This window comes from Mus caroli, chromosome 10 (assembly GCF_900094665.2).
Source record: "Mus caroli chromosome 10, CAROLI_EIJ_v1.1, whole genome shotgun sequence".
Lineage (NCBI taxonomy): Eukaryota > Metazoa > Chordata > Mammalia > Rodentia > Muridae > Mus > Mus caroli.
This window is the reverse complement of record NC_034579.1, coordinates 16,398,470-16,415,545: the sequence shown is the minus strand read 5'-3', so window position 1 is coordinate 16,415,545 and position 17,076 is coordinate 16,398,470. Positions and strand designations below refer to the sequence as shown.

The window sequence follows — 17,076 nt, the reverse complement described above, 5'->3', positions numbered from 1 at the left end:
ATTAAAAAAAAAAAAAAAAGATTAGTCATTCTCTCACTTCAAACAGGATTATGGAAGCTGAAAGCCAGGTATGGGCTTCCAGAGAAAGCTAGCAACAGGAGGCTTGGCACAGCCCCATAGCTACCAGCTGCTTAAAGCAGAGCTAAACGGAAGGGTCCTTAGGGAGGTTAGCCAGGCAGGTGTCGCAGGATGAAACCCACCCGTGCTGCTCCCTAGCAAAACAGCCATACTGTAGCTTTACAGTGGGGATAATCCTACTGCAATCTTGAATGTTAACAATTAAATACTGGCATGGCTTGCTTTAATTATTGACTTTTCACAAACATCTATTTGTGGGCCAGCAAGATGGCTCGGTGGGTAGAAGCACTTGCCACGGAGTCTGACAACTTGAGCGTGATCTTCCAGGGCCCATACAGTTCTTGACAACTGTCCCATGACCTATACACTAGTGTAATTTAATTAAAGCTATGTGTCTATTTGCTGGGGGAAAGTTGAATTGGCTTACTGATGCAGGATCAAAAGTATGTCAAGGTTATGCCAATTTATAATTTATGACTGCCCTTTACAGAAGATGCTTGCACAATTCTCAATCTAACCTTGTTTTACCAATGACATCTACTAAGTTGTCACTTGGCTGTGGTTAACAGCTGTTAGCAACCTCGGTGTGCTCGGTTGGTACTGGACTTCCCTCTAGTGGTAAATATAGAGAATTACAGCCTTAAGGTGTTTTGACTTTCAATTTGTTAATACACTGCTTTCTTACATACTTTATCTGTAAACTATCTGAAATGCCTTCAGTAATGATGCACAGTTTAAATAGGTTAAAATTTTGTAAGTGTTTACAGTGTTTCCTATGGTTAGAACAGGGGTTGGAAAATCCATCTGCCGGCTTCACAACCTATCTCACCACTTAGGCTTTGAGGACCTCGGGAGAGTGGCTGGACTAGTAACTCCCTCTGCCCAGTTTCCCATCTGCTGAGTGAGGCTACCAAAAGCCTACACCCACGCTATTGGTGTTGGGACTGAACAAGTCAATGCATGGAAAGCACTGAGATGAGCCAAAAGTGCATTCAAAATGGAGGCCCTGATACACAACGGGTTTTATTTCTAAGTTCTTTACAATAAACTTTTGATGAGTGACAGACAAGTTAGGGTCCTCTGAAAGGAGAGCACCTGGGGGAATGGGTGAGTGCTGACCCCACAGACACGGCCCTGCCTCCCTGCTCCCTGCTGCAGCACAGGCGAAACCAAGCAGGGAAGCATGCAAATGAATCACGTTAACACAGATGAGGAGATACAGCCTACTGCAAATAAATTAGGGTTCACCTGTACCCCCTGCCCCAAGAAATTCTAACAGAAACATAACCACTTCTCACAAAATAACCAGACTTCATCAAACAGTAAGAATATAATTTGAAATGTTAAATACTCAACCAAATTCAAAAGATCCATTTATTATAAAATCTACTTTATATATATGTATGTATATAGGTATATGTGTGTATGTATATATATATATATATATATATATATATATACACACACACACACACACACACATCATGGGGTACAAACATAATAGAGAACAAAGGGAACAAAGCAGCCATCTGTGTGTGCAAAGGCAGTGTGGATGGAACTCATCAAGGGTCTACTTCTACTTGCAGTAGAAAGTTCAACCCTACATGTCTAAAATTGTAACTATCTTTTTTTTTCCCTTCAGTTTCTCAGGTGTTCCTGTGTTTTCACAACTATGACTAACTTAATAAAAAACAATATCATCTTCTGCTCACTAAAAATCTACAAGGCCAAACAAACCGTATCACAGCAACTCCCAAGACTGAAAGGAGCCTCAGTAGGAAGCCATAATTTTAGGAAGCTCACTGAACCATGTATTTCATTTTCAGTAGCAGTCTCATAAAGCAGGGAATCTATACCCCTCTTCAGTAGCCACTTAAATGCCACATCTTCCAAAAGCAGGGACAGTATTCTTAAGTGTCTTCCTCATTCCTCAGGCTGGGTGGAGATGGGTCCCAGAGTACAGCTTGATCACCCTAACAGAGGTGGTGATTCTCTGACAGACAGTGAAGGATGCCACGTGGCTCTGTCTGTCCAAGTGTGAGCACAGTTTTTGCTTCTGATAGCCTGGATAACTGCTTTTATATTATCAGTCCTTCCCTTAGGTCACCATCTTTCTGTTGGAGAATGTGATGTCAAAACTGAAACAAAGCAAAAGTTTAACACAAAATTACTAAAATGTAAAAACAGAAATGGTGGGAGGGAGAGAGGAGGGGAACAAGTGAGAAATCAGAAGGCAGCTGAGAACTGGATGGAACTTAGAGGTTTCATTCATTCAACAGCAAACAAGAGCAAGAATGTCAGGAGCTGAAGACTCACAAGCGAGCAGAAGGTGCATTTTGGCTCACTATTGCAGTCCAAGACTGGAAGCCATTAAGGGGCATGCATCTCACAGCAGGACTGCAAAGAGGCACAAACCACTCACCTTTTGAGCAAGCAATCAGAAAACACCTAAGCATCTAAGTTCCCACAATTCCCTTTACAAACATGTCCCCCATGACTTGAGGCCTTTGTAGTACCCACAACACTCCCCAAGTTAGCACCATGCTGTGAGCACAGAGCTGGGGGGGGGGGGGGGGAGCTAACCACCTACATTCAAACCAAAGCAGGTTTCAGTCAACAGCAGTCCCCACATCCAGCCTGAAACTAAGAGCTACTGAAGTAAATAAAAAGAATGCCACTTCTAAAACACTTGCGGTTAGTAGTGCCAAGGCAGACAGCAGCTCAGTGGGGACAGACACCAGACTCCAGGCGTGAGAGTGAGCTGGGTCGCCAGGGCCCACAAGGTGGGGCCCAGAGAACTAACTTACTCAAACTGAGATACACACACGTAATTTTTTTTTTTTTTTTTTTTTTGGTTTTTCAAGACAAGGTTTCTCTGTGTAGCCTTGGCTGTCCTGTAATTACTCTGTAAACCAGGCTGACCTCAAACTCAGAAATCTGCCTGCCTCTGCCTCCCAAGTGCTGGGATTAAAGGCGTGCAACACCATTGCCCAGTTAACTTTTTTTTTTTTAAGAAAGTACCAAGAATCAATGAACAAGCATCAAACAGCACATTACAACCCAATGAAGTTTTCAGTAATCCACTACCACCAGGAGAAAGCCTTCCTGTGTACACTGTAAACCTTCTGTAAATAGTTTAAGGAAAACAACCAAAAAAGATGTCTCTGCGCTCACTACAGATGCAGCAAGCATTTTTGTTATCGCTTGCTTGGTTTCCAAATTTCTCCACCTAATATTTGGTTAGCTCACACAGGCAGAACAATGGCCACAGAGGTATCCTTACCTTGCAAGGATCAAGTGCCACCCAAATGTTAGACCTGAACACTTCCTTCAGAACACATTTACACACAGTGAAGATGCAGCTAGTAATCCCAAAGACAACTGTGTGCTTTCTCTGTTTTGTTTGAAGGGCAGGTTATTTTGCTAGTTTGTTTTAGGGTACTGGGCATCAAACTTACCATTGCATGCATGCTACCACTTAACTAGATACTTCCTGGCATTATCACATATATAAAATACCACTATGAAGCAACACCTGATTATGTACACACTATGTGCCACAGCTACTCTGCAGTGACCTTCCTGAAAGAACACACCTCCCACAATATCATGCTATCTGAGCAGCTGCAGACATTTCAGTTTTCTAGCCTCTCTCTGCTGGGGAGCATTCTTGGGTGCTAGCTACTGACTTCAGATGCTGTTCTTCCTGTTGATTACAAGGTTCATTCTTAGGTCTGACCTCAACTAAGTGAGTATGAGAATCACTCCCTACAGTGTAATACCATTTCATGCATCCATAAAGACTGCTTTAAAGATAACTGTGAGTCTGGCCAGGCATGGTGGTACAGCCTTCACCCTCAGCACTCAGGGCACAAGAGGCAGGCCTGCTCTACAAAATAAGCTCTGGGCCAATCTCAGGGGGAAATAATAACTATGGTCCTTTTGCTTTTTCAACAAACAGGGTTAACATTCCATTCAATTAAATAATCCAAGCCCTTCATATCTGACAGCAAAAATACTGGAGTACTTATATCCAGCAGAGTGAGGCTGAACCTACTACACAGCTCTTCTCTAGTCATCCTAAAATTTCAAATGTCTCATTCATACTACAGATAGCAGTATCAACTTAGCACCTACCTAGTATAGACCATCATACATCTGTGGCTTTTTCTTTTCTTTCTTTTTTTCTTCTTCTTTTTTGGTTTTCAAGACAGGGTTTCTCTGTTTAGCCCTGGCTGTCCTATACTCCATTTGTAGCCCAGGCTGACCTCGAACTCAGAGATCCACCTGCCTCTGCCTTCTCCAAATGCTTTGATTAAAGGTGTGTACCACTGCTGCCACCACCACCAGACTGCATCTGTGTTTTTCAAATTGTGTTTTCTCTTATGGTAAACTAATATCAAAAAGAATGCAAAAATGGCAAGAAAAAAGTATTACCATTAAAACAAAAACAAAACTAATGGATAAACTGTCATGAAGACTCACAGCTCTACTCCCAGCATGAGTGGCTAAAGCAGGAGGTTTCCCCAGGTTCCAGGACAGCCTGGGCTACCACATGAGATCCCACCGCAAACAAATAATAGTAAACAATGTATAACCTACCATATATGTGTTTGTATGTGTGTATATACATATATATGTACATATGTGTGTGTATGTGTGTGTGTGTATGTGTGTGTGTGTGTGTGTGTGTGTGTGTATGTGTGTGTGTATGTGTGCGCACGCACAGCTCAATCACAAAGAGCATACTTGAGAAAGTAAGTTACTGCTTCCCCATCACAACTCACCCTTGAAGTTTCAGGACTAGAAAATGGAGAACACTCCCAGGAACTATTTTCTTTGTCAAAGGAATCATCTTGAAATGCAAACTTCTGCTTCAGTGCATTAGATATTAAAGACACTGGATCCCATTCTGAACTCCGTCGTCTCTTCCTCTTCTGAACGGGTCTGCCGCCTGGTGACCTTTCCACGGGCCGAAGTTTGACCTTATTCACATCCTTCAGAACATCCAACATNTTTGGGACAGCACTAAGTCTCTGGCTNTTTGAATGATGGCTATCACCGGTCTTCTTAACACCTGAGAGCTGCCTTTCCATTTCAGTAGCCAGACTATCTATGTCACGTGTATTAGCAGATCCAGGTTGCATGGGAAGAGAACTTGGAGGCTGCAGAGAAAACTGAGGAGGAGGGGGAGGAGGGAGAGGAGGAGGGGGAGAAAGCACCACACTTGGAATGTGGTCTGGTTCAGCACTCAGCCCTGTGGCTGCTGCTGATGGTGGCACTTGCTCCATGCTGGGTCCATTACTCAAGTCGATGAAGCCAGTCTCTCCGCTCTCTCTCAGGTCCCCCCTGTATTGTCACAATTTCAGCAATCTGAGACCTGAGAAAAGTCAGCTCTTTTTAATTGCAGCTTCACTTACAGGCAGATCGCCTGTCTCTGTTTTGTTGTGTCTTAGACCAGGTGACGACCGGTCCCAAATTAATTTTGAAGGGTGAAAAGGAGCAATTTTCCCTTCCTCCTCCTTTTTCCATAGACTATGTTGAAATCAGAGACAACTGGCTTCTTCATCATTTGGCACACACAAAACATCAGCAAAAGATGGAACTGTAAGTTCATAATCACCAGACTCCTTAGAGTTCATGTGTGGGGTCAACTCAAAATGAAGTCTTCGGCAAGGCTCTAAAGGAAGCATTCTCCCAATAACATGAACAATACTCTAAACTGACCCATAGTCTTAAATTGGCATATCCTATAAAAAGCTGGTTTATGGGAACACCATAATATGCCAGCATGTTTCATAATAGATTCAGAATGAAAGACATCGGTGAAGCAAGTTCAAGAAAACATTGTTCGTTGGTACTGTCCTGCTGCATTGCAAGCCACCAGGCAGCTGGGGAAACGCCGGGAGGCCAGCCTGCAGACAGCCGCCAAACCTGAACTATATTCTTAAAACTCTGCTCCTTTTACTGGATAAAAAGGACTTTTAACTGCATGTTGCTTGGTGGTGGCACCAATTAAGAGACTTGTGACCGATAACCATTCCCTAGAACCAGTGGTATCAGTATCTGCTGGTGGTCTGCTAGACCCCACCTACCCCTGATACACTAAATCTGAATTTCTGGTCTGGACCCTGCAGGCTTCCTTTCTGGCCATAGCCACACAGGTGATGTGAGAGCATCACCCTAGTGTTTGTAAACCACTGCCTGTGGAAGTAGATAGACTATGGCCTGCCTATGCTCAGAGGGTCTAATCAGCTTCAAGACCTTAACATTCAGACAGACTATGCTTGGGACAGGCTGGAGCTACCAATACTTAATTCCTAGCTTTTTGTTGTTGTTGTTGTTTTGTTTTGTTTTTTAATGGTGCTGCTCCTTGGTGAGCAGGCTATGGGCTTGAGAAGGAACAGAGGGAGTCTTGCAGGACAGTAGGAGGTGCAGCTGCTGTGCCCGCCCNGGAGGGGGAGGAGGGGGAGGAGGGGGAGGAGGAGGGGGAGAAAGCACCACACTTGGAGCGTGGTCTGGTTCCACACTCAGCCCTGTGGTCGCTGATGATGGTGGCACTTGTTCATCACTCAAGTCGATGAAGCCTAAAGAAAAAAATCCCCAAACCACAGACAATCCTTAGCATAATATACAAAGCCAGCGAGAGCCAGAACAGTAACACTCCTGTAATCCTGCTAAAGACCAACGAGTAGCCAAGACAGCAAGCAAGACCATGTCAGTCCCCCAGGAGTGTTCAGCAAAAGTTTCAGCTCATGTCTAATCCAGTCAGGACACATCACGGGGTACCCTAAAGGCACATCTTAAAGAGGAAATAAAGTGATTTCTAGGAACCCATAGAAAATCTCAACTTCATTCTCCAATTTTAAAAGCAAAACATTAACACAGAGTTACAAGTACTCACATCGCTGTGTCAGCTCTAAAATGACATCTGAGAACTAGGCCTATGGTGTACAGGTGATTTCCTAAACTGAGAAACGTTCTCATACATCTGCTCCTAAAGAGCTGTGACTCATCATCCTTGCTTAGAAACAGAGTGCATTCCCGTATGATTGTGTCTGTGTATCCATATAAAGTATTAGGTGATTCAACTATATAAATTATACTGTGACTATATGCTGCATCTATTAGTGTACTGTACAAGTTAATGTGTACTATGTGCCAATAAACATATATGTAAAATTTTAGTAATCATACTTACACATAGCCCCTTACAATCAAATCTGATGTGAAAAGTTTTCAGAGCCTATATTCCTTAAATCTCATGGTTTTGAAAAAAGATTTTACTTTCACTGTTAACTATGTGGAAGGGTATGTGCATGTAAGCACAGAAGAGTGGGTCAGATTCACCTGGAGCTGGGGTTATAAATTGTTATGAGTCACCCAACATGAGTACCAATGACCAAATTCAGGTCATATGGAACAGTGCATTTAACCACTGAGCCACCTCTCTAGACCCTAAAACTTTTATGTTTAAAACAAGATACATCTCCTGTGGGCACCACTCAATCCCTGTACCTTCAAGTTACTGTAATAGACCTGAGCCTACTTACTGTAACCAATTGATTGGGGGAGGGGACAATGAATTCTAGCTGCAGGCTTGGTTTGGTTTTAACAAACTGTCAGTCCAAATTGGCTGTTAGCACACCAAGGATATGAATCTCTCCATCTCCCAGAAGCTGAGACTGCAGGTGTGCCAACAGTGGGCTTGCATGCGCACTAACCCTAAAGGCTCATTTTTGCTGAGTCCCCAGTTGCTGGGGAAATATTTCTAGCACCATGCCTGAATGGATTAGCCTTCAAATTGTAAATAATTGTTGCTAGAGGGAGTTTCTCTGGTTGTAGCATCTTGAAGTAGAACCAACATGGCCAGGTTAGTTTCCCTGTTTGACTGTCATACAGGCTAGTGGCCAGGGCAGAAATATAGGGTCTCCAGGTACCAGTGCTGGGTTGTCAAGAAGAGGTGACTTCATTTTTTCCTGCATGTATGTGTAGTATGTGCCTTCGGAATCCAGAGGAAGGCATCAGTTCCCCTGGAACTGGACATCTTGAGCTGCCATGTGGGTGCTATGAATTGAAGCAAGGTGCTATGGAAAAGCAACCAGTGTTCTTAACCATTGAGCCATGTCATCTCTCCAGCCCCCAAACTTTTAAACCTAATGTTTCAATAAAGTCTTGTTCTCTTGAAAACAAAAAATAAATAAATAAAAACAAACAAAAAACAAAACAAAACAAAAAAAGATACATCTCTAAAAGCTTAGAAAAAGACATCTGGAAACCATTATCCCCTGAACTGGATGAGCGAGTACCATCAGAATCTACAGCCACGCTGTAGAGCAGCCTCGGCAGGTGAGAGGTGCCCAGCTGCTCCTGCAGAGCACCCAGGTGGCAGCTCACGACCTGTTTCTGAGGGTCTGATGTTCTGTTCTAGCCTTTGCAGGTACCAGGCATGCACACCGTGCACATACATGCAGAGAAACACATACATGTAAAAGAAAATCATTTTTAAAAAAATTACCTAAGACTAGGGGCTGGAGAAATGGTTCAACTATTGAAGCACTTGCTGTTCCAGGACCAGAGTTCAGTTCCCAGTGCCCACATGGTAGCTCACAGCCACCTCTAAGTCCAGTTCCAGGAGACCTGATGCCCTCTCCTGACTCCCCTGGACAACAGGTACATGCATGGTGCACAAACATTTATTACAGGCATATATTCATACACACAATCTAAAAAAAAATTAAAAACAAAAACTAGACTATAAATATACATGGTCTCAAACCTATTCTGGTCTTTCAAACCATGCATTCTTTCCTTTTTAAAAATTATTTATGGGGCTAGAGAGAAGTCTCAATGGTTAATTATGAGGCTAGAGAGAAGTCTCAATGGTTAATTATGAGGCTAGAGAAAAGTCTCAATGGTTAATTATGAGGCTAGAGAGAAGTCTCAATGGTTAATTATGAGGCTAGAGAGAAGTCTCAATGGTTAATTATGGGGCTAGAGAGAAGTCTCAATGGTTAAGAACACTAGTTGCTCTTTCAGACCAGAGTTCAATTTCCAGCACTGTCGAACTCTAGTTTCAGGGGATCTTACACCCTCATAAAGACAGTAATGGAGGTAAGACACCAATACTCAGAAGATAAAAATAAATCATTAAAAATTTTTAATAAAAATCATTCATTAGTTTGAGTTATTTTGTATTAGTTTTTTATTTTGTCTTGGTGTTTCTGAGAGGTTTTCATGGAGTCGGGCTAACCTCAAACTCTTGTGTTGCTACAGATGACCTTGAACTTTCTGTGTCCCCCTCCCAAGTGCTAGAATGAAGGTGTGCCCAACTGTGTCCTTTTATTCCAAAGCAGTCTACAACCAAACTACATCCCCAGCCCTTATTTTTGGTTTTTGAGATATGGTCGCACTGTACAGCCAAGAGTAGCTTTCAACTCAAGGCAGTCTCCCTGCCCCAGCCTCTGAAACGCTGGAATTACAGGCATGACCTCCATGTGCCTGGCTTCTAATTCCTTGAAGAATTAAAAAAGCTTGCTCAGAAGTCATGACTTCTTAACAAACAAAACGGCCCTCAGTAGTACAGCTACGTCTCCTTTAGCCTTGGTTCACAGCAGGCTGCTATGATGTAGTCACGGATGTTTTACTCAGAACGCTGCTGACTCGAGTCAGCTCAGTACCCCTCCAGTAGAAACAAACTGTACAACTACTTACCAGTCTCTCTGCTCTCTCTCAGGTCCTGCATTGCCACAATCGCAGCAATCTGAGACCTGAGAAAAGTCAGCTCATCTTCAAGGGCAGCTATCTTTTTAATTGCAGCTTCATTTACAGGCAGATCGTCTGTCTCTGTTTTGTTCTGTCTTAGACCAGGTGATGATGGATCCCAAATTAGTTTTGAAGGATGAAAAGGAGCAATTTTTCTTTCTTCCTTCTTTTGCCATAGACTATGTCTGCGAGTAAAGGGAAAGAAAACGCACAGGGAGGAAACTTTTCAAACTGTAAAAGACAATTCCAGCGCAGTTCTCGAGGCAGAAGCAGGCAGATCGCCGAGTTAGAGGCCAGCCTATCGACAGAGCAAGTTCCAGGACAAACAAACTCAACACACAAACTTACTCAACACACACTCACACACATTCACATACACTTCCACACTCACTCATCCACACTCACACATGATGATGTGAAAACTGGGAAAAGTGTGAAAAGGACAGAGGAAGAGCTGGGTGGGAGGGTGAAGGAGATGACCTGATCAAAATAAAAAACACTCATGGACAAAGAGAAAACCATTTTCAAAAATTTAAATGCAAAAACAGCTTTTGAAAATATATACTAGAAAAGGCTAGAAAATGAGATGCCATCATTCATCCATATTACAAAAATATCAGGACACAGCATATCACAAAAACAGAACAAAAATGTCTACTCATTAGAAACAAACTTCAACACTTGCAAGAATTCAAGTTTTAGGCTATACCCATGTCCCAAGGCAAACAGATAGAATTACCGAAATCTGAGACAACTGGTTTCTTCATCATTTGCCACACATAAAACATCAGCAAAAGATGGAACTGTAAGTTCGTAATCATCAGACTCCTTAGAGTCCACATGCGGGATCAACTATAACAAAAAGAAAAACAAAGTCAGAACCCCACAGAGACTCAGGGAAAACACAGGACCCATGTTTCATCATAGTAAATAAGTTAACGGTCTAAAACAGAAAAGGGAAAAAAAGATATTAAAAAAAAAAAAAAAAAAAAAAAGCTGGAGCAATGTTCTTCTTCCACCCGAGGGAGTAGCCATGTCTTCTCCCCATGGCTAATCTCATCCATCACACAGCCACACGGGGAAAATACAAAGTCGGATAAAAACAAGCCCCAGGCATTCTTTGTACTGACTTGGAATACAATTAAAGAAACAATGTGAGATAATTTATTTGTAGAAGTAAACTAAAGGCCCTTGGCTTACAGGCACATTTCTTCCTTTGTCCTTCTATCCTATATCCTGGGAGTACCTAAATTACTTTATACACAGGGCTTAAATAACACATGGTGACTAACTCACCTCAAAATGAGGTCTTCTGCAAGGCTTTAAAGGAAGCATTCTCCCAATAATACGAACAATACTCCGAGCTGACCCACAGTTTTTATTTTGACAAATCAGCAAATCCTAGAAAAAAAAGCTTTGTTTAACATACATGCCAGTTAAGTATGTTTATATATCTAAGAAAATAAAAAGATGTAACAGATGTAGTAACCTTTATTTCTACAAAGAAAACTTTAACAGCATATACTTAAAAGTATCTTTCTTAAAGAATTAAACCTTATTAACATTTATCTTGAAAAAACACTAAAGTATGGGGTTAGAAAAATAATTTAGTCAAAGTTGACTATAGACACATTAGATCCCAAATATAATATCCAGACCCCACGTAGAGATGCTGGCATGGTGTGGTCTCAAAGCTGAGGAGACAGAGATCCTCGGATTCCTTCCAGCTGATGGCCTCTCTCAATCTCTTTTCCAAAGCTTTCAAAAGGTTACTGACACCACTTCCCTTCCTCACCACAGGTCCTTCAGACTGTCCCAAGTCAATCCTATCTCCACCCACAGAAATTCTTTCTAGACACACCTTTAAACCCAGCAGCACCTAGGAGGCAGGGACAAGAGGATCTCTGAGTTCAAGGCCAGCCTGGTCTACAGAGTGAATTACAAGACAATAAGGACTACATAGAGAAACCCTGACTCAAAAAGAGGGGATTGGGGGGGAGTTCTTTCCTGAAGTATGTTTGGCTTTATTCCTGCTTGCATGTTGTTTGTTTGGAGGGGAACGTCCTACGTGAGCACTGACTGCCTCTACCGCACTCTCTCCTTCCTTCTCCCTGCTCCAACTTCTCTCGCATCCCTGTCCCAAATGCATGATTCCTCTGATTGTAACTTTGGTCTTTTGCTGTGCATTATAATGCTAAGTGCAGGCCCTCAAAACCTGGTTGCCCCTGAGACAAGAAAGTCAGCACATAGACCCAAGTGACCTTGCCACCAAGTTATTTCTGATTGGTAAATTAAGATGCCTATACCCTATACCTGGGCAGAATTGACATAGGTCAGAGAGGGTGGAACAGACCAGGAGGAGAGAGAGAAGAGGGCAGAGAGGAAAAGATGACCTAGGTTAGCCCTGAGGGCGGGCCAATTGGAGTGAAGAGCAGCCAGATGAAACATAGTAAGCAATAACTTGCAGTTATCTATAAGAAAGTAGATTCTAAGAGCATAGAAGAGAGATATCTGCCCAGCTCTAATGCTGTAAAGCTTATTATAAATATAAAGGTGTGTGTCTTTTATCTGAAAACTAAATAGTAAAAGGCAGGGTAGAAACCCCAGATTGGGTTTAAATAATTTCAACATCTCAACATCTCATTTATTAAATAGTATTAATAAATGTATAAATATATATATGTATACACACATACACACCACACATATATACCTAACCAACTGAATCCATTTAGCTTATGTGTCCAAGGCTGACCACTTGTGATGGCATAAGCTATGTGGGAGTTCATTCCTCAATTGATTATTCCTCTCTCAGCAGACACTGACCACCTATAACATTTCCTGTAAGGGTGGAACCGTGTGGAACTTCCCCTGTCTGAGTTGGCATGTTAGCTGACATTGGGCTTGTCCTGTCATATATCCTAGGCTAGCCTTGAACTCTCAACTCTGTAGCAAGCAGATGAAGTTGTGAGTGAATGTGTATTGTTGACGTGAGCATGGTCAGGGGCAAATGTGCCTCAGACCAATGAGAGTGGCAAGACCTTCCCTGGCTTGGAGTTCAGATGCACAAAGTACCAACCACAACTCCTCCTCTCTGGTAACTACAGCTTCCCTAGAGAGAGCGCATCCAGGATCACCTAGGCTGCCTCTCCTTCAGCCGTGTGTGAGAAACCTACATCCTCGTTCAGTCACATAACAAACAGATTCCTCATTTGGCTGTGTATCATCAATGTGCTGGATTTCCCAGTGCCAATGCATCTCCAACCAACAGAGGGCGTAGCCAACCCCGTCCTGACGTTTTCAGCCACATGTCTGTCCTTTCTCCATTCACTAGAAACCCAGTCAGGTCAATCCCAAAGTTGTGCAGGAACGACTCTCCTACCTCAGCCTTCTGAACTCAGAAGTTACACCAAACATTGTTAAATGCCTAATAATGATAAGCAAATCTCTAACTGCTGGTCCGTGTTCTCATATGTCTCACTATTACGATATTTAAAATGTTTCAGCATCACCTAACAGCACCTCACATTATTATTCTAACTCCATGGCTTCAGACATCAACAGAACACAGCAAACTCCCTAATCTGATGTCTTTTCTTTCCTAGGCCCTTCTAGACCAGTATGTTTAATTGTCTGTGGGACATTTCGACCACGTGCCCCAACAATCCCTCTGCCTTACTGAGTTCCTCTCATCATGCTCTTGCCTTTTCATCTGGGCAACATCATAGTTCCACTTACTTTTGTTTAAAATCTTGGCATTACCCCTGATAATTTTTCTAATTCATCCCACCATCTTTACGGATAACTTACCATTTTGTAAGCCACTCATTATTTTGCATGTGTTTGTGTTTTTGAGATAGGATCTATATAGCCCTGGCTATTCTGAAACTCTAACCAGTGGTTCTCAACCAGTGGGTGTCAATTCTTTGGGGGGTGGGGGGGGTCACACATAAGATATTTACATTAGATTCATAACAGTAGTAAAAGTACAGTTATGAAGAAGCAATAAAATAATTTCATTTTCAGTCTGGCCTCAAATTCACCTGCCTCAGCCTCCCAAATGCAAAAGACTTTTACAAATAGTGAGTCATATGAGAACAAGGACAACAACCGTAACTCTGTGGTGATCCCTGGGTCTTCTTGGGCTCTGACTGAGAGAGTAAAGGACCCCTGAATACCACACTATCAACGGTGCACTACTGCAGACTCATCCTTCTCCCACCGAAACAAAGACTGCCATGTTTACCCAGAGGCTTTCTTTCCAGAGTTTGGGATTGACCTTGGGAGCCTTGCTCATGCTGGGCAAGTGTTCTACCACAGAGCCACTGATCTTATTTATATCCTAGCCCTACTTCATGCCCTTTGACTTTGAGAGTCTCACTAAGCTGCCCAAGATGGTCTTCAACTCACTCTGTAGCCTAAGGTGACCCTGAAATATAGATCCCTCTGTCTCAGTCTCTCCAACAACTGAGGCTATAGGCCTGTACTAACACACGAGGTGTGACTTTGCTGTTTTCTATCTGCTGCTATGAGAAGCATCATGACCAAAAGCAATGTGGGGAGGAAAAAATGTCATCATGGAAGGAAGTTAGGACAGAAACTCAAAACAGAGCAGGAACCTGGAGGCAGGAGCTGATGGAGGAATGCTGATAACTGACTTGTTCCACCAGCTTTCTTATAAAACTTAGGGCCACCTGCTCAGGGGTGGTACCACCCACAATGGGCTAGGCTCTCCCTCATCAATCACTAAGAAAATGCTCTACAGACTAGCCTATAGCCTGACCTTTGGAAGGCAATTTCTCAATCAGGGCTCCCTCTTCTAAGATCATTACAGTTTGTGTCAAGCTGAAATGAAACTAGCCAGTCATGATTCATCATCATTGAGAGAAGTCAGGCAGGAATAGAAGCAGAAACCCTGGCTCAGGCTCAACTAGCTTTCTTACACAGCTCAGAACTCATTATCCCAAGAATGGTATCCTCCACAGGGCTGGGCCCTACCACAACTATGAACAGTAAGGACACTCACTTAAAGACAGGGCCACAAGCCAACGTACTCTAAGCTATTTCTTGAGGTTCCCTCTTGCCATAGGACTCTAATATCGAGTTGACAATAAAAACTAATCAGGGCAGACATCTGTAATCAGCCCTTGGTAGGTGGTGGGGGGTGGGGGAGGATCAGGAGCTCAAGGAACGCCTGAACTGCATAGTGCCCTGCCTGGCTCAAAGAACAAAAACGACCCGAGACTAGCAGCAAAATCCAGACTTTTAGCCTAAGCTGCACAATATCCTGTCTCAAAGCAACGTCAATAATGAGACCCAAAAATAAAGTTAGCAAAATTAATAAAAGACTTTTACCTGGTCTACGGGAACACCGAAATATTCCAGCACGTTTCTTAATATATTTAGAATGAAAGACATTGGTGAAGCAAGTTCAAGAAAACGCTGTTCGTTGGTACCTTAGAAGAGAAGTTATCAATTATCACTCTTGACAAGTAACTGCTACATAGACCGCACTAAGGAAACCACAGAGACCTTTCAAACACCATCAAGTGATTGCTCCTGGAGAGCTATTATTTTGAAGAGAGACTTAAAAGGAAAGAAAGAGCACTTTGCTAAATTCCATTGCTATCTTACCCAGTGTGTGTGTGTGTGTGTGTGTGTGTGTGTGTGTGTAAAGGGATTCTGACAAGCAAATGTGCGACAGCCAAGATCACCATCCCTGGAGCTCTGCTGCCCCTGGAGAGAACCGCCCCGCCGCTCTCTTCACCCCGCGAGGAACGCCACCCGCCCGCGCTTCCGTCCGTCCGTCCGTCACCGGCCGCCGACCGGAAGCCGAGGACTAACGGAGCCTGTGCCACTCACCATCCCGCGGCATTGCACGGCGCCAGGCGGCCGAGGAAACTCTCCGGACGCGACCTACAGCCGCAGAGTAGCGTCTTCCCGGAACCGCTCGCCTATTCCGACTCGACCCCAGCCTGGAAGATCAAGCTTCGCGGGCCAGAACTCGGGGTCTAACCCTATTGGACGCCGCTGGAGGACGCCGCCGGTGATTGGAAGGGCAAAAACCAATAGGCGCATCCGAAAAGCGCATGCGCACCGTGCGCCCAGCGTTCTGAATTGTGATCTGACTTTTCAACTTGTGCTTCAACTCAGTCCTTTGCCAGGAAGGTGTCAAGCCTTACCAACATTCAACAAAGAATCCGCCCACTTGTAATTGTTTAGTCAGTCTGCGAAAATATCTAGCCGTTTGCTAAATGCTGGGATTACTCATGTTGAGCCACACTGTCCAATCTAGTTGTTTACATGTCTTAGTGTGTGCACGCCACACATGCACATGCCAAAGTACCTGCTTCAAAGTCAAAGGACAATTTGTGTAGGATCCAGGGATAGAACTTGAGACCTCAGGTTTGGTAGCAGGCTGCTTGAGCCATCTCGCGGACCCTAAGGCTTTTTTTACACCTTTACCTTTCAAACTTTTGAAAGCTAATGAAAAGCAAAAAAGGTTTAATCAAAACCAAAAAAAACCTTGTTTTGCATTGAAAGTAAGAGATTATGGAAAGCAGAGTTATATACACTGGTCATGTAGCTATACTCACAATCCAATTCACAAATTGATATTTAACTGTAGTAATGTAATTACAAAACCTCAGTTAAATAATTTATAATTATTATTAAATAATTTTATTTATTAATTTTATTTATACTATATTGCTATATTGATAATCATTATTATTAAATAATTAAATAATATTTTAATAATATTGGATAAATTATTAAATAATTTGGCATGTCACGAGGACGTGAGCATTAAGTTTTGAAATTCATAAACATTTTCTTTTGTTTTCTTAGGAATGTTTTCTTAATCTTAACAATTGCCGGGCGTGGTGGCACACACTTCTTTAATCCCAGCACTCCGGAGGCAGAGGCGGGAGGATTTCTGAGTTCGAGGCCAGCCTGGTCTACAAAGTGAGTTCCAAGACAGCCAGGGCTATTCAGAGAAACCCAGTCTCGAAAAACCAGAAAATAGCTGGGCAGTGGTGGCGCACGCCTTTAATCCCAGCACTTGGGAGGCAGAGGAAGGCAGATTTCTGAGTTCGAGGCCAGTCAGGTCTACAAAGTGAGTTCCAGGACAGCCAGGGATACAGAGAAACCCTGTCTCAAAAAACCAAAAACAAACATAAAAAAAAACCCAAACATATATTCTTAAATAAAATATATATATATATATATATA

General features: G+C 42.9%; 1 protein-coding gene and 1 pseudogene across 1 annotated transcript; both read right to left on the bottom strand.

Moving 5' to 3' along the window:
• Window positions 1-1,729: 1,729 nt before the first annotated feature.
• LOC110303920 lies at window positions 1,730-5,952 on the bottom strand (annotated as a pseudogene).
• Window positions 5,953-6,435: 483 nt separating this feature from the next.
• Window positions 6,436-15,768, bottom strand: LOC110303433 (mitochondrial fission regulator 2-like). Its single transcript, XM_021174529.2, has 6 exons — window positions 15,706-15,768; window positions 15,199-15,299; window positions 11,140-11,244; window positions 10,583-10,695; window positions 9,793-10,028; window positions 6,436-6,665 (listed from the first exon to the last, which is right to left on the bottom strand). Exons 1-6 carry the CDS (start codon window positions 15,716-15,718, stop codon window positions 6,436-6,438), a joined length of 798 nt encoding a protein of 265 aa, XP_021030188.1. The 5' UTR covers window positions 15,719-15,768.
• Window positions 15,769-17,076: the final 1,308 nt, after the last annotated feature.